We start from the raw sequence: 17,418 nt of genomic DNA, 5'->3' as shown, positions 1-17,418 counted from the left end.
GTCGCAGCCCAGGGCTGTGTTTGCATCACCCCAAATCCCAGCCCTCACCCTGGGTATTTTCTCTCCCCAAAAGGCAGCACAAAAACCCCACTGCCGGCCGGGTGTTATCATCCTTCAACTCCCGTGATATTTATTCACTTTCAATTCAGCTCTGCTTTCGTATGAGCGGTGGCTCCAGGATTATCTGCTGCTCTCTGGTTGAACTGGATGATTTAGAGCTTTATCCTTCATGTCCCACAAAACGAGTGCTTTAAAGGTTACCATAAAAAACGTGGTTTGTGTTTAGAGAGGATTGATAGCAGTGACAGGCCAGGCATGCACAACGTGGGGAATGTTTTCATTTCTCCACAGACTGGTTTTGTGCTGAGGAAGGAACATTGCAGAGGCACCAAGTTAAGGCATGAATTAAGAATTCCCTCATACTGTATATTTAGCTACTTTATGTAATGATAGGCCCATCAATTAGATTATTAAAATATGTATTTGGTCCACTTGAAATTTATGTAATTCTTGCTGCCTTTATGTAAGATCAGCTGTGCCAAGCAGTTGTGAATTCCAGTGTGATCGAGTCAATGCCTCACCAAGGCTCTGCATCGTGTGACAGATGCAAAGCCAAACACGTTCCCCCTCTCCTGAGAGCGAGATAAAGCAGTTTCATTTTTTCCCAGTGGAAAACTCCCCTGTTAACTTCTGATCCACCCTGGTGCTGTGGAAGGAGAATGGGATCACCTGGGTGCAGGAGCTGGGATGTGTGGGGACAAAGGGGGAGATTCCCTGGCATCCCACAATGATCAGGTGTGATTTCAAAAAGGAAAGAGCTTCCAAGAAGCTTTTTGGGAAATAAGATGTTTTTTCCTTTAATGGAAAAACAACAGCTTAATTTCCTTTGCTAATTCATGTTCCTCTCATCTGACGAGGTTGCCACGAGGAGCAGGAGCTCACAGGAACATTCCCATTCCCTTGGGGCCGGTGCTCCCTGTCCCTGACATCCCTGCCCTTCCCAAGGGTCAGTCCTGCCCTTGCTCTTTTCCAGGGGTCAGTCTGTTGATTCCACACGGGGCTATTCCTGAGGAGAGCTCCTGGGAAATCTACCTGGCCATCACCCAGAAGGAGTCCAGGTGAGAGATCCGGGCTCACGTGCCTGCCTCCCTTAATGGGTTTGGGGTGGAACGTGGGGAGCCACTCCTGGTGCCACTGCTGGGGTGGCCGCCCTGCTGTCACCCTGAGAGGGACCCAAAAATGGCCTTGGAGCGCTGCTCCTGTGGAACCCATGGGATTTTCTTGTGCCTGCTGCTCCTCTCCCTGCTCAGGAGGAGCTCAGCACCTCAGGCTCTGGGAGAGCTTTGAGGTTTTTTTTTAGCCTGAGAATCCTACAGACATTTGGAAGCACCGAGGCTTCAGCAGAATTTATTATTGTGACACTTGAGAAAGGGAAAAAAAAAAAAAGAATTGGCCTTTTTTTTGTTACCCTGTTGTGGCTTTTTTTCCTCCCCTGCAGTCTCCCTCTCAGCAACACTTGTACACACGGACTGAGGGGAGGCTTGGAACATTCCAGCCTCTCTTGAGCAGGAATGGGGTTTGGAAAGGGCATTTTGTGAGCACCCACAGCTACAGCTCCACGTCAGGGTGTCAGCACGGGCACTGGAACGGGGTACCCAAGCCAGCTTGGGCTTTTCCCCTTTTTATATCCTGGTTTTATTCTTGAATCTTCTATTTTTTATCTTGGCTGGGGTCCTTTTCCTAATTTTTTACCCTGGTTGAGGTTCCTCCTCTTATTTCTTACCTTGGAAACACCATTTGCTTTCATTTGAAGAGGGAACAGTAACTTAGAACCCAACCATGGGGACCACACCACCCAAATGGATTAAAATACAGCCAAACAGCAACAAAAGCAGCAGGGAAAGAGGGGTTTCAATTGCTGGTTCAGTGTCCAAGGGATTCTCCTCCACTCTGGCCCCGCTCCTGCCCGGGGATTTATTCCCAGAGATACAGAAAACACGTGCATGTGGGAGTGGGTCCAATTTGTTGGAGTGGGAGAGAAGAGAAGCAGATTCCACATCTCTGGAAGGCAGCAGGCAGAGGAAGCAGGCATTAATTGAGCCCAGGTGAATCCCTGGAGCTCAGGTGGGCTCTCCCCTGCCTGTCCCGGAGCCACAGCCACGGCTCCACCTGGCCCAGCCCAAATTCCAAGCACAGCCCTGTCCCCGAGTCTGGAAAAGTCACTGAGCTCCTTCCTCCTGCAGAATACAAATGGGTTTTCAAAGCAGGGAGATCACACTCAATCTGGAAGAATTTATGAGCCTGTGTTTTTTAAGCCATAATTTGTTTTATCTTCGCTCCTGTGAAAATATTGTTGATGGCAGCGTTTGAAGGCAGAGCACGGTGGGGACGGGACCAGCTGGTGCTCGGAGCTGGGCTGGCTGGCACAGAGCAATTTCAGTGCTGGATTTGGGTTAAACAAATTGAAATGTGCTTTAAATACCGGAGTCCTAAACTGACCAGCCGCTGATTGGAGTTAGATGGGGTCTGATGGGTTTGTTTCATCTCCAGCTGCTGCTTCCACGTGAAAGGAGCAGAAAAGAGCAGATCAGGGGGGGTGCTTGGATTTGCAGTGAAATATTTTCAGTGAATTCTCACTCCTGACAGCCACTCTTGTCTTTGCTGCCCCAAGCCTGGAGCCGGAGGGCCCCGAGGTGCTGCTGGGGCCCGAGGTGAGCTGCGGGCCCCCCGAGCTGGCCGTGAGCACCCCGTGTGCCCTGAGCATCCCGCACTGCGCCCACGCCGACCCCCAGCACTGGAGCATCCGCCTCAAAAGGAGGACGCAGCAGGGCAAGTGGGAGGTAAGCCCAGCCCCAGCCTGTGCCCACCATGGAAGTGGAATTAGCCCTTGGTGGTGCAGGGACAGACACAGAGGGACGCCTGAGAGGAACAATCACAGCGAAAAGATTTTGCGCTTTGTGAAGAAGCAGCAGAATTGGCTTCGGGTGTTGTAGCAAGTTCATGGCTACAAAGCCCAGGCATGGATCCCACGGCTGCAGCCTGTCCTTCTGTCCTGTCCCTCTCCGAGCCCCTGCCTGGGTTTTGCTCTGCTTTAAACCATTCCCAGTCCCATTTCCCTCACTCAGATTTACTCCGTCCCTGGGCAGTGCTGGCCTCAGACAGCTGGGTCACCGAGGAGAGGGACAGAGGGACGTGGGGACACACAGGGACAGAGGGACACAGGACAGAGAGACAGAGGGACACGGGGACACCGGGCAGGACTGAGCAGCAGAGGCAGGGCAGAGGGAGTTTTTGAGGGAGGGAAATGTGGCTGTAATGGGTGTTCTGGAAGGAAGTCAAACCCCAGCCGTTGTTCAAGGTTTGCATATTGACTTTAACCTTCAAGGTAATTTTTTAACTTGACACTGGGGGGAAAAATTAGCCAGAAAGTCAAGAGCACTTGAAAAAAGCTGCTAAAATTGCTTAGGCATCATCATTATTATTGTATGTACACAGCGAGCTCTGCACAGGGCACGGCCATAAATCCTGCTGCTGACTCAGGGCTAAATTGGGAATATTTACTCAGGGAAGCAGTCCCCCTTCTCCCCTTCCCCGAGAGTGCAGCCTGGCTCCCAGCAACACTCTGCATTCCAGTTGAATAAAAATAAAGAATTAATGCCATGACTCCTATTGTCGAGGCCTATTGATTGGACTGCGCTTTATTCTTTTTAAACCTGAATTTCATTTTGCAGGAAGTGATGTCTGTGGAAGAGGAAACTACTTCTTGCTACTGCCTGTTGGATCCTTATGCCTGTCACATTCTCTTAAACAGCTTTGGAACTTATGCCCTAATTGGGGAACCCATCTCAGACTGCGCCGTTCGACAGCTGAAAGTCGCCGTTTTTGGCTGCCTGTCTTGCAACTCTCTGGATTACAATCTGAGGGTTTATTGTGTGGATAACACCCCTTGTGCATTCCAGGTAAATGGCTTCGCTTTGCTCCTCTGGGCTTTCTTTATTTTCCCATTAAATGCCGGCATCCTTTTACTCCCAATGAGAATACTGGATTTCTGAAGTGCCGCTGCACCGTTAGAATAAATCCCTTCAGTTCCCTGCAGTTGTGGATTTACGCTGAGGGCTTTAGGGCAGCCAAACCCTCTTGTTTGCTCTCTCATTTTTTTTGCCACATTCTCGACTACCCAAACTCACCCAGCCCTGGTTTGTCACACTGCGACACGAAATGACTCACAGAAGCAGGCTAGATGGAAAAGGAAAGAAAAAGGACCTAAAAAAATAAACTTCATTTTCTGACTCCACTGTATATACAATACTAAAAATTACAGTGGATCGGAGGGTGAAGCTGCCACCTCTCCAACCACACTGGTCAAACCAACAGCCCATCAATTCTCTCTACCTACAAAGAAGAATGCAAAACAATCATTATTTACATGAACAGTGCGTGAGAAAACTCAGTTGAAATATGTAAATATCAGAAGGCACGGGAACTTTAGGAAGAACTTTAAAACTCTCAGAAGAACAGGGTGGCACTGGTTTACAAAAATTCAATTATCCTGCATTTCCTCTTAAAAAAAAAAAGCGCCCAATCCCCACGTGGCAGCTGGGATGAGAAAGATTTTCCTGCACCGTGTTCCAGGCCACAACAATGACATTCTCTGGCTCTTGGTAAACTCAGGGGCTTTAACAAAATGCTGTTCTTTGGGGAACCGAAATGCAAACAGTTGTGGGATGAATTTTTCCTTCCCCTTGCCGTGGCACAGGAATGGAAACACGGCTCTGACTGGAGCACACGCTGCTGCCTCTGTGCCTCTAATAAAAGCCAAGGCACCAAAAGCATTGTTAGAGGCTCACAATGGCTCTGTAATTATCCTCTTTATAACACTTAGGCAATTAGTGGGTACCGGTGTCTTCCTGATGAGTCTGGAGGAAATGATCAGAAGAATAATTACCAGTTCTCTGCCTTCCCAGGAGTGAGAGCAGGGTGTGTGGAGATAGTGAGACAACCGTGCAATTTACGGAGTGATGCAGCCCTAAAAGCAAGGCGATATTAGTGGGGGAGTTACAGAGGTTTTTGGATAAAATATGGGATATTACAGAGGTTTTTGGATAAAATATGGGGAATTACAGAGGTTTTTGGATAAAATATGGGATATTACAGAGGTTTCTGGATAAAATATGGGATATTACAGAGGTTTTTGGATAAAATATGAGATATTACAGAGATTTTTGGATAAAATATCAGAGTTGGGGTTGCCAAGTGGTGTTTGACAGCTAATCCTGCACAGTGCAGGTTTATGTAAGAGACAAAATTCTCTTCTTTTTGACTTTTTCCCTGGCTGAAAACTCTCCTTGCTCCTCCAGCAGTGGAGTTGGGCCTTTGTGAAGTTCTGAGTGTGCTGGGAAACTCCTGGCTCTCAAAACTGAGGAGACCCAGGTCCTTGTGGTGTTTTGCCCAAATGCTGCCGCTGTGGGAGGAGTCCCACGTCTGTCCCTGAAGGCAGAGCAGCACTCACAGAACATTCAAAAACACCCCCAAGATACTCCAGGAATTTTGGGGATGGTTAAGAAATAATCTGCTCCCTCTGTGGCTGGCGACCAAAAACTGAAGTCTCCCGATTTCTTCCTTCGGGTGAACCCGACCACCAGGGGTTAAAGCAACTTAAATGCCTGGAAAAATAGGTTTATAATAGAAATCCATTAGTGCAGTTTCAGAGAGCTCGAGCATTGAATTTTCAGAAGGTCACAGTGATTCCAGGAGCTCCTCTAACGACGACTTTGGTCCCGACAAGCACTAAACCCCTTCGATGGACACACATTTGATATAATTTATGTGGATTGAGAAAGGTAATTTGGAAGCACTGCTTGCCTGCTGATTTTTAAAGACTTCTGCAACCTTTCCTCCCTCACTGGTGTTTTTACTGCAGCAGCACAGGAATAAACATTGCTTAAGCACCGGCAGGGGTGATTTTTTTTTTTTTTTTTTTTTTTTTGCCATTATGTTTTAAATTCACCGAATTACATAAAAATTTCTCTTGGAACAGAGCTCTGGAGGGCTGCAGTGCAAACCCCTGCCCAGAGTCTGCCCTTCACGCTGCTCAGGGTCTTGTCCAGTGATTCTGGAAGTGCCCCAGAGGTGGGAAATGGAAGGGAATGATTTCACCTGAAGCGTTTGAGGGCTCTGGAAAGCCCTGAGAGAAGTTCCCCAGCAAAGCTGCTCTGGAGTCCAGCTGTGCTGGGCTGCACTGGGGGTGTTGGAGAGGGGAGACAGCCAAAAATTCAGTGTCCAACCAGCATTATCTGCCCAGAAATGGGGCTGGCAGTGCCCAAACCCAGCCTTCTGGGAAATATCAATGTCAAATATTTATAGATATAAATACCATCAGCTGCCCACGAGAGAAACTCCACTGTGCATTGGACACTGTGGGGGCACCCGGGACCCCCACGGAGAGGGATTTTCACTGGATGTGGGGTTTGTTCCCAATACTGAAAATGTTCTCTCACTCCTCCCTTGCAGGAAGTGGTTTCAGATGAAAGACTCCAAGGTGGGCAATTGCTGGAGGAGCCCAAACTTTTGCATTTTAAAGGCAACACCTGCAGCCTGCAGATCTCAGTGCTGGACGTCCCTCCCTTCCTGTGGAGAATCAAACCCTTCACTGCCTGTCAGGTACCTGGCATTTCACCTGCTTCCCTCTGCCCTGGGGGAGAGCCCAAAGGAACCAAGGCTCCTTTTGTTTAAGAAGCTTTAAACCTCCCGAGCACTTAACAAAAACATGTTGCCTTTTGATTCTGACAAACACAGATTTCGTTTACACCAGAATGCTGTAAATTTGTCATTTTACAGAAATGCTGGTGCTTTCCCTCCTTTCAGTTGCCTCCAACAGAAGGCAAATATTCCTGCTCAAACTTAACCACTCCTCAAGATGTTTCTAATATCTGTCATTCCAGTTTTGATATAACTATGGAAATATGGCTAAAAATGACATTTAAATGTAACCATGAGTTCAAATCACAGCACGCAGAGAGCAAGCATTAGAACTGAAGAGCAGCAAATTGGTTTTTCTCTTCTCCATTAATTAAAGAGGCTGTTGAAAACCGAAAAGGAAAAATCAAAACAAAAGAAGAATTTCCAAGGATTTTGATGACTGGAAATCCTAAGGAATGTGCTGGCACATGGAGTGGGCTGGTTTTAAAACACAGCACTCAATTAGAATGTACAATTTCCCTTCTCCCAGAAGCAGAGACACAGTTATGCATCCTCCAGGATTTTGGCAAAAACCCTGTTTTAAATGTGTTGCCACGTTCCCCAAAACATGAGGGTAATGGGCTCTGAGAGTTACAAACACAGACCCAGAGCCAGAGCAATCCTCTCCTCATCAACAACGTGGGCATAATTTGGGCTACAGCTTAAGAAATGAAATAAAGGAATCCTTTTCAGCTTCTTAGGGAGAAGAGCATTTCAGTGTTTTGTTTGTTCTTCTCACTCACCTGTATTTTAAAAGCCAGGCCAAGCAGGGTTGGGATGTCCCAGTTCTCCAGCAGAGACCTTCCAGTGTGTGCCCAAAAGAAAATCAAATCAGAGGAGTTTCCCCTCAACACAACAAATTCGCTTCTGCCCTCAGCAGATTAGAGAGCTCTGTACTTTGATTAATTTATTGTCTCCTAATCCCTTCTCCAAACAGGAATAATAAATGTCTGTGACAGACTGGAATTCCACCTCCAAGTGCCACTTAGAGCCTGATCAGAGCAGGGGCTCAGGGCTGGAAAAAAGCCTGTGCCAAACCTGTGCCGCCAGAATGGGCTGACCCAGGGCTGCCCTGACCAAAGGAAAATTTACATTTTATACCTGCTGTAACTGGGATGGCTTGGGCAGCTCAGAGACACAGTCGCTGTTCCTCAGAGGAGCTGCAGAACCTCCCCTGGCTCTGTGCTTCCCTCGCAGTGGAAAGTCTGGTGACAGCTCTGGTTTGGTTCCAGCCTCTTTATAGAGAAAAGGATCTATTTTTGCACGTGGAGTTTCTTCCAGTGTTCCCTGGGTTCCTCTCCTACGCCCCACCCTGTGAGAGCAGCTGCTTGTGCTGCCTGGCAGGAACAACTGAACACAGCCTGTTCCAGGAATGTCTCTGGTCCACCACCAGAGCTCCCCGGGCAGTGGGGGAGGGAGGCTTTATGGAAATGATGTCTCAGACGAGCAGCGATCCTGCTCTGAGGCCGAGCAGATGAATCAATCACGCTGAGGAGCTGCTGGAAAGCAGGTGGCACCAGGATCCTGCTCAGAGCCTGTGTTTGTCCTGGCCTGGCAGGAGCAGCTGCCCGGGGCTGGGCTCCCTGCCCGCCGGGGATCCCCGCAAACCGTGGGTGGTGCAGGGATGGGCACGGCAGGGGCTGGGCAGGCGCCTCTGGGTGCTCAAATTTGCCTCCCACCCTGCATCTCGTGGAGGATCCAGCTCTGCCTGGCGCCATGAGATGATTTACAGCCCCTCTGTCTGCAAGGAGCTTAATTATAAACGCGGAGTGGAGCTGAAAGCATCTCCGGAATACTCCAAGCACTCATTGTTCCAGCACTCCTTGCTGCTCTGCTTTGTTTCACACAGCTCCTTTCAGCTGAGTGGTTCTTCCACTCGGAGTGAAAGCAGAGATGATCACCCTGAAAAAAATCTAATTACAGTTGCTCCACTTCTAGCATTTTGCTAATGTTTCCTTTAGCACTGTGAGCATCTTACTACTGCTGCTGCCTCCAGCTCAGGATCCAGCCTGGGGCTGGGGACAGGCACGGAGCTGGGGCAGGAGAAGGGAAGGGTGGCAGGGCAAGGACAGCTCTCAGTCGGAAGTTCCTTTGGGATGGAGAAGGGAAGGGTGGCAGGGCCAGGACAGCTCTCAGTGGGAAGTTCCTTTGGGATGGAAAGGGAAGGGTGGCAGGGCCAGGACAGCTCTCAGTGGGAAGTTCCTTTGGGATGGAAAGGGAAGGGTGGCAGGGCAAGGACAGTTCTTGGTGGGAAGTTCCTTTGGGATGGAGAAGGGAAGGGTGGCAGGGCCAGGACAGCTCTCGGTGGGAAGTTCCTTTCCCTGGATTCTGGTTACAAGGTGATTCCAAGGAGACACAGGGAGGCATCCTGATCCTGGCAAGGGGGAGGAAGTGAAATGCACCTTTCTTAAGTGTCTTTAAACATCTTTTTTAAGGGTCTCCCATTACTTGTTCCCCTGAGCTCTCGGTCACTGCCACACCTCAGCATCCATGAACACAATCCTCATTTTTTGGCTTTGCTCAGAGCTGGAGGGGACATTACTGAGCTCGCCCCAGCAGAGCGGGGCTGGGTGTGTCCCCCCCGGCCGTGTCCCCTGTCCCTGACGTGTCCCCGTCCCACAGGAGGTGCCGTTCTCCCGCGTGTGGCGCGGCAGCCCCCGGCCCCTGCTCGGCGCCTTCTCCCTGGAGCGCTTCAGCCCCGCCACCACCCAGCTGTGCTGCACCGTGTGCGTCAGGCAGCTGCAGGGCCACGAGCAGCTGCTGCACGTCCAGACCTCCGTCCTCGAGGTACAGCCACCAGCACCCCCTCGTCTGTAGGGCGGGATGGTCGTGGAACAGAATCCTGGGCTGGGATGGGGTGGGGTGGGTTGGGTTGAGTTGAGTTGAGCTGAGTTGGGTTGAGTTGAGTTGGGTTGGGTTGAGTTCAGTTGGGTTGAGTTGGGTTGGGTTGAGTTCAGTTGGGTTGGGTTGAGTTCGGTTGAGTTCAGTTGGGTTGGGTTGAGTTCGGTTGAGTTCAGTTGGGTTGGGTTCAGTTGGGTTGGGTTGAGTTGGGTTGGGTTGAGTTCAGTTGGGTTGAGTTCAGTTGAGTTGAGTTGGGTTGGGTTGGGTTGGGTTGAGTTGGCTTGGGTTGGCAGCACTTTAAAGCCCATCCAGTCCCACCCCTGCCATGGGCAGGGCCACCTTGCACCATCCCACCCCTTGGACCCTTCCAGGGATGGGGCACCCGCTCTCTGCGCACCGCTTCCCTCCCCGCTTTTGTCCTTTCCCCCTGTAGTTTTTGCTCAAAGCTGGAAGCAGTCTCTAAAGCCTTGCAGATCCCATTTCCAGCAGAAATCAAGGCACAGAGACTCTGCAGCACCAACGATAATTTATCGACAATTTAATAATTTATTGTTGGGGTTGGTGGCTGCAACCTAGCAAGAAGCCTTTCCTAGCAAGAAGGCTTGCAGAGCACTGAGGCTTGGGGACAGGGGTACAAACTGTGTCTCATGGGGACTGGGCCCTGCTCGTGGCTGAAAGAAATCAGACCTACAGCTGAGCAAGCTGCCGATGTGTCCCACAGCCATGAGAACTTCAGCAGCTGCATTTTTAAAGATTATTGAGCATCTTTGTTGATTAATCCAGATTAATACTTCTGGATTAGAGCTCCGCACCCCTAAATGCTCTGAGCAGGGAGTGCAGCAGCTGGACAAGAGCAGCACGAACATCATCCTGTGTAAACACTCCTCAGGACTGGCCAAGTGTTTCCTGCTCCTTTGCTGTTATTTCATAAAACCCCTCTGTCACTCTCTGTGCCTCCAGCCCGTGTTGCTGCTGCCTTGTTCTCCCTCTCTGCTGTGTTTTTAAGGGCCCTGTCTGTACACAAGTCCCCAGAGCATGTTCCCGTTCTGCTTCAAGCAGATTTGCTGCTGTGGAAGGCTTTCTCATGCCTATCTCCAGCAGTGATTGAAGAGGGAGGATAATTTGACTGCAAAATAAATCTGTGAGTGACAAGTCCCCCCCCGGAGCCGCTCCGTGCGTGACAATCCCCGCAGCGCCCGGGTCGCTGTGCTTATCTCACACGTGCAGGGCAGGAGCTTCTCCTGCTCTGCATCTTGAGCAGAGCCCAGGGCAGAGCTGCAGCCCCCAGTGCCGAGCCTGGCTGGCCCTGGGGACCTGTCACAAATGGTGGATGGAGGCTGCACCGTCGCTGCTGCTTAATATTGATGCTGTGTCACTCTCAGATGAGTAATGCACTGAAATTTGACTCTGTTATGCAAGGCTGCTGTGATTCCACGGGAAAAGAGGGGCCAGATCCGCAAAGGACCTGGATTCCAGAGGGGCTGGGAGAGCTGAGGTGCTTACGGAATTCAGGTGTTTAAAAAAACCCAAAGAGAGAGAGAAACAAACACAAATTCTTGCGTCCATGTTCCGGGTTTAAGCAATTAAAGATTTAGAAACCCAGCACTGCTCTGTAACAAAAAATAAACAAATAAGAAAACTCATGGAAGGGAAAACCACCATTTTAAAGGTTTTTATGCAAAAGTCCTTGTGATGTTGAAGGAACACCTTCTAGGTGTTCTTTCACAATCCACAAAAGCACCTCTTAGCTCAGCCGTTTTCTGCTGTCAGTTCAAGCAACAGGAGCAGTCTGAGGTTTGATTCTCCTTTCCCCGCTTTGCTTTGCCGTTCCCTGCAGACTGAGAGAGAAAACATCACCTTCTTCGGCCACGAGGACAGCGCCTTCCCCGCCCAGCTGGGCCCCAAGGCCTTCAAGATCCCGCGCTCCATCCGGCAGCGCATCTGCGCCACCTTCGACGCGCCCAGCGCCAAGGGCAAGGACTGGCAGATGCTGGCCCAGAAGAACAGCATCAGCAGGTGATGGCAGCGCCCTGGCAGGGGTTTGGCACCTGGAATGGGGATTTCTGGCCGTTCAGGGGTTGTTGGTTTGTGTCGGGGTCAGCTGGCAAGACCCCAACAGTGTGAAAGTCATTTTTTCCCCGAGCCCAGCGGCCGATGAAGAGGTCTGGAATGCATGAAGCCGAGTTTTCAAGGTCGTTTATTTTTCCTTATCTATAATATTTTTCTGTCTGACCTGCTGAGGTCCAGCTAGTACAGAAGCCATGGCAGTCTGCCCCGAGCCCTGGGTATCTCCCACATTTTATACCCAAAATTACGTGTACCATGTTCACAGCTCCCATACCAATACCTAAGATCTGTGTTGGACGGTGTGTCCCCATCCCAACCCAATAGAAAAGTGTCACCATCACAGCAAGACATGGAGGACAAGAAGAAGGAGAAAAGAGCTAAGACACGCCCAGATCCCTCCATCTTGTGCCCCTGAATAACATTCTAAAAAACCCCAAAATTCTACTTTTCCACCCTGTGTTAACTCAACTCCCACACTACTCAAACCCCTGTGGCTTGTAATTCCTCACACAAAGTTGGCAGCCGGTCCCATGGGCTAAAATGGAAGCCACAGGTGTTTTTGACTTCTTGCCAAGGTCTCCGAGCCCCCTGCCAGGGTCTGGAGCCAGCCAGGGCAGCCAGAGGGGTGTCCTGGACTCCGACAGGTTTGCTGCAGGTGTCAGCGGTGTGGGTGGGAATTATGGGCTGAGTTGGGCTCACTCCTCGTTTCAGCTCCTCGTGCTGGGCTGGACGTCCTTCTGTCCACCCTCAGGAGTCCAAGGCTGCAGAAGGATTTTGTCCATCGTTGAGCAGTTGTTCAAAGCCCTTAGGAGGCTGCACATTCCCCCAGACAAATCCCCTTGGCTCTCATGGGTGCATTTCCTATTCCAAAATGAATCCTGCAGATTTTTTTTTTTTTTTTTTGTTTAAGGGAAAGACATCTTTAAAAGAGACAGTCGTGCTCTACTCTTAGGAGTAATAATATTATGATTATTAAAACTGAAAGATGCTGTAAAAACCAATTTACTTCTTACTCTGCTTTTTCTGCTTGGCTAAATTAAATTGGCGGAGGCAGCTTCCTCACAAAAATATTTTCTGATTGTCACAAACTCTATAAATGCATTCCCAGGAGAGCAGAGGAATACTTAAATCAAGCAAAGTAACTTTCCATTGGCTTCCTGCTTTGCGTGGGAGCCTCAATAAACCACATCTGAACCAAAGGAAAAAGAGTTTTGGATAAACACTTTGCTTTACCAAATTCTGTACAAATCACCTAAAAACGGCACACTGACAAAAACAGAAAGGCACAGATAAAAGGTGTTGTGCCTTTGCACGGCCACAAGCATCAACTGCTGGAAATTCCTCTCCCTGTCAAATCCTTGCTGTGTTTCCTGGTGGTGCTTCCCAGAAGGGATTTGTTTGCCCATCCCAGGGGCAGCAGTGCTGGGCCTGGGGACACCCTGGGCTGGTGGTCACTGTCCCTGTGCCAGGCTGGGCGGGGGCCACGTGAGGAGCCACCACCCCCGCGGGCTCCTCAGCTCATCCCCCCAGCTCTGCGGGAGGGGTTTTACTTTCCAAACACGTGGATCATGCTGGGCACAGGGCACTGCTGCAGCCCAGGCTGCTCCTCATCCCCTTTTCCCTGCTTTCCCTGCAGGAATCTCTCCTCCTTATCCTTTTTCCTCCTTTTCCTGCAGGAACCTCTCCTTCTTCCTCATCCTTTTCCCTCCTGTCCCTGCAGGAACCTCTCCTCCTTATCCTTTTCTCTCCTTTCCCTGCAGGAATCTCTCCTTCTTCCTCATCCTTTTCCCTCCTTTCCCTGCAGGAATCTCTCCTTCTTCCTCATCCTTTTCCCTGCTTTCCCTGCAGGAATCTCTCCTTCTTCCTCATCCCTTTCTCTCCTTTCCCTGCAGGAACCTCTCCTCCTTATCCTTTTTCCTCCTTTCCCTGCAGGAACCTCTCCTTCTTCCTCATCCTTTTGCCATCCTTTCCCTGCAGGAATCTCTCCTCCTTATCCTTTTCCCTCCTTTCCCTGCAGGAATCTCTCCTCCTCATCCTTGTCTCTCCTTTCCCTGCAGGAACCTCTCCTTCTTCGCCACCCAGAGCAGCCCCTCCGCCGTCATCCTGGACCTGTGGGAGGCGCGGCACCAGCACGACGGGGACCTGGACTCGCTGGCCTGTGCCCTGGAGGAGATTGGCAGGACACACTCCAAGCTCTCAGAGGTGGCAGAGCCCGAGCTGGAGGAGCCCGAGTTCCCCTGCAGCAGGAAGGGCCTTTAGTCCCTCTGCCCCGCCGGGACGCGCGGCCAGCCCGGCCCTGAGCCCGGGCCGGGGGGACAGGAGGGTTTGTGGGGATGGGACCCACCCCACATCCGTGGCAGCGGGAGGAGCAGAAGCAGCCCTGCTAAAAAAACCCTCCGGTGATGAGGAAAAACGAGCTTCTCCCTGTCCTCCTCCACTTAAAATCCACCTTTTGGTGCCCCAAACAAACCTGCACTTGTGTCAGTCCCGGGGCAGGAGGGAGAGAGACACAGAGCCATAAGAGGTAAATGTTATTTGTGTTTAGGAACAGTCATGTTCGTGTACTGCCTAGTGAAAATCAACAAATAATGTTGGATATTTTGAGCCACTGGAGGTTGGTCCTGGTTAAAAGGTTTCTCGCTTCGAGAGTGGTTTAAAATCCCATCACGTTGTCACTTTATGTCTGCTACAGGAAAACTGAAAATTTGGCCTTATCCTGTTCAGATGCTTGAGGAATTAGAAGAACTCATCATTATTTCATATCATGTGTATTCCAAATAATTTGTTTTAAAAATTCAGCCCCTTAATGAATGTACATTTGCTGCAGAGCTTTGCTGCCTGCTCTGTTACCAAAATTCCAGAACAAACCCCTTCTCTCTGAGACTGGGGGTTGTGCACACGCCAGAGGAATTTTCTAATTTTCTACGTCTGCAAACTTTCTTAGTCAAAAAAACCTGTCTTTGGGGGTGGATTTAAATAACCAAATAACACACGGGAAATTTCCAGCCCTATTTTAGCACGTTGAGACATTTATTTTTATTACTTCATGCTCTGTGCCTGAGCTGAAGGTGAAGGCAATCAGCACAGCTTCATTTTGGTTTGGTTTGGTTTCAGACTGAGACCACAAACCCCACACGGCACTGCCAGCACTGGCCTTGATTTCGTTGCACATTTTGGGAATTTCACCGGGTGCAGAGCTGGCTGTGTTACCTTGGTTTAGCTACAAATTGCATTTACCCCCAAAATCAGAATCTAAGTGGAGAATTCGCCTCGTTTTTTACCCATTCCATACAAATATGATTTATGACTTCAACCAAACCAAAAAGAGCTGTCACTGTGAGCGAGGGCCTGGTGGAGCTGGTACCGAGCCAAATGTCAGCATTATTTTGACCATTCCTTTCACTCACATCCTTCACCCTAGCCGAGGTGCTCCTCGGCCCGTGGGGCTGCCGGGGCACAGTCAGGAGAAACAGGAACAGAAATGAGGCTTTGGGAGCTTAGTGGAAATGCAGGAAACCCAAACTAAGGACTTGGGGGCTGTTTTAGCCTCGTGTTTGGCTGAGAGCAGCCCCCAGGGCAGGTCCAGTCTGGAACTACTCCTTCACTCGGGACTGCAGTGTGAAAATCTGAACAACAACAACAACGAGATCAGCAACAGCAACACCAGCTCTGCCCTTGCTCCTGCTGCTCTGAAATCACGAATGTCGCTGCCTGCCCAGCTCAGGAATGGGCTGAGACTTGGAAATCCCGAGACTTGGGAATCCTGAGAGCTGTGCAAACCTTGCCTGCAGCTCAGCATCTCCTGCAGCCCGGCAGGAGGCTCCTGGCACAGGTTTAGGGGCAGACAGAAATACCGGCTGCAAGCTGTCACTGCTTTCAGCAGCACACGCTCCTCCAGTTCTATCTCCAGTGACTGCCAGTCCTCCTCCTCAGAAACCTGTTCTTCGCTGGACAAAATGTCAGGAATCAGAAAAAACAAAACAAGGAGAGGCACCCGGGGAACGAGCGCAGCGAGCTGCCGTTGTCGGGGAAACCAGCCCGCTCTGCCTGCAGCAGGGAGTTCGTTCTCTGCTCCCGGAGCAGGCTGCCTTTGTGTCCCCCGGGTGCTGCGGGGCATTCCTGGGAGCTGCATCCTCCTGCTCTGCTGTCCCAACCCACGGGAGGTGCCCCGACGCCCCAAAGGAGCCGCAGGAGCTGCGTTGGGCTCAGCCCCTGCTGCCTTTCCTCAGGGAACAGCCGGGTTCTGCGCAGCCCTGGCAGCTCTGCAGACCCTGCCAGGGCAGGACACCCCGCTCACAGGGACCCCAGCCCGGCCCCAGAATCCCAGATCCACCCACAGTCCCACGGAGGTCGTGTCCTGGAAGGGAATAAATGTCCAAAGTGGACGATTCCAGAGGGAAGCTGTTCCCCCGTGCCCGGGGCAGGGCTCAGTTGGGTGTTGCCCTTTAGGTTTTGGTCCCTGGTTTTTCTTCCCTTTGGCTAAATCAGGTTGCTTTGCTGATCTCACTCTTTGGGAACCTGAATCAACAACTCCTGAGTTTTCCTTCCTATTCCTGACTGCTTTGATGCTCTTGTGTTCTTCAAATGAACCAGAAATGCCCCAAATATTTATTTCCTTTCTCCCTTTCTCCTAAAAAGACCTTTTGGAAATCTCTGCACATATTCAGATGATTTGACCCAAAACACAGATGTGGAGGAGCACCTGGAAAAGGATTAGAGGCCAGAAATTAAAAATTCATTCCTTTCTTCTGTTGTATAAATTATGATAATTGAAAAAGAATTTTCATGAACCAGAAAGCAAAAGAAAGAGAAATGTGAATTTCCCCCCTGTAGATTCCACGTGGCTGCCCTGGCTCTATGCAGGGGAAAGAGCCATTCTGATTTTACATCACCAAAGAATCTGCTTTAATAGATTTCCATCTTCCTGAGCACTTTGCCCAGGTATTTCTGTGCCATGACTCATTGCAGACTAATGGCTGCATTTTAAAAATGACTCCCAGCTCCGCCAGCACCATAAAGCTCATTTCCATCTCGTACCGCCCTGCACTCCCACAGAAATTTTATTGGGATTTTTGTAATAGATGAAGAGATATCAACACAATCCTCTTACAATCCAGCGAACTGCTTTTGTCATTGTTTTTATCTCTGGCCACAGCTGCTCTCCCCCTCTCTGGCCTGGGCTCTGCTGGCTTCCAGAGAATCTTATTCAGCATAAATCACTAAAAAGGGATCTTGCAGGGTCCAGGATATTCACATCACACTGCGACTCCATTCTTCTTTCCCACCTGCGAGGCAGTGCTGTGTGAGTTTTAAAGCATTCAATAACTGATCAATTCCAATTTTCCACAAAAGAGAGGCACAGCTCAGGTCCACGATGTGTTTAACAAGGGAGGGACCGGGCTGGGCTTCTGGTCACCACCTGAATCTTCATTTTCAGGCTGTTCCTGCCTGTAAAACACAGACCGCAGCAAAGAGCTGGTAATTAACTGAGAGGAAAACAGGAAACGAGATTTGAAATCCTTGACGACCCTGGATGATCTCCAGGGTTTTTCCTCTCTGGCCTTTCCTTGGCTGATGGCCCCAGGGAGTTCTCTCTCACCTGAGGCACAGCAGGAGAGGCTGAACATCCCTCACCCAGAGCCTGCCCATGCTACATTTCCCAGGGGTGGGTCATTCCTGGGATGAGCTTTGGTGAAATTCCTCCCTGGACACTGCTCCCGCTCCAGCAGGGGTTGGGGGGTGCACAGACCTCCCTGCCCAGCCCCAGATTTT

At 50.2% G+C, this 17,418-nt stretch overlaps 1 protein-coding gene across 1 annotated transcript in view; it reads left to right on the top strand.

Moving 5' to 3' along the window:
* Positions 1 to 17,118, top strand: part of UNC5D (unc-5 netrin receptor D) — a 90,606-nt gene extending 73,488 nt beyond the window's left edge. Inside the window, exons 11-17 of the mRNA XM_054000473.1 lie at positions 1,034 to 1,118; positions 2,672 to 2,840; positions 3,732 to 3,959; positions 6,511 to 6,660; positions 9,361 to 9,525; positions 11,417 to 11,595; positions 13,704 to 17,118. Coding sequence (XP_053856448.1) covers positions 1,034 to 1,118; positions 2,672 to 2,840; positions 3,732 to 3,959; positions 6,511 to 6,660; positions 9,361 to 9,525; positions 11,417 to 11,595; positions 13,704 to 13,905 — 1,178 coding nt within the window. The 3' untranslated portion in view covers positions 13,906 to 17,118. The remainder of the gene's footprint in view (positions 1 to 1,033; positions 1,119 to 2,671; positions 2,841 to 3,731; positions 3,960 to 6,510; positions 6,661 to 9,360; positions 9,526 to 11,416; positions 11,596 to 13,703) is intronic.
* The last annotated feature ends 300 nt before the right edge of the window (positions 17,119 to 17,418 follow it).

The sequence above is a fragment of the Vidua macroura genome, chromosome 28 (genome assembly GCF_024509145.1).
Source record: "Vidua macroura isolate BioBank_ID:100142 chromosome 28, ASM2450914v1, whole genome shotgun sequence".
Taxonomy (NCBI): domain Eukaryota; kingdom Metazoa; phylum Chordata; class Aves; order Passeriformes; family Viduidae; genus Vidua; species Vidua macroura.
This window is presented reverse-complemented; position numbering and strand designations above follow the sequence as displayed.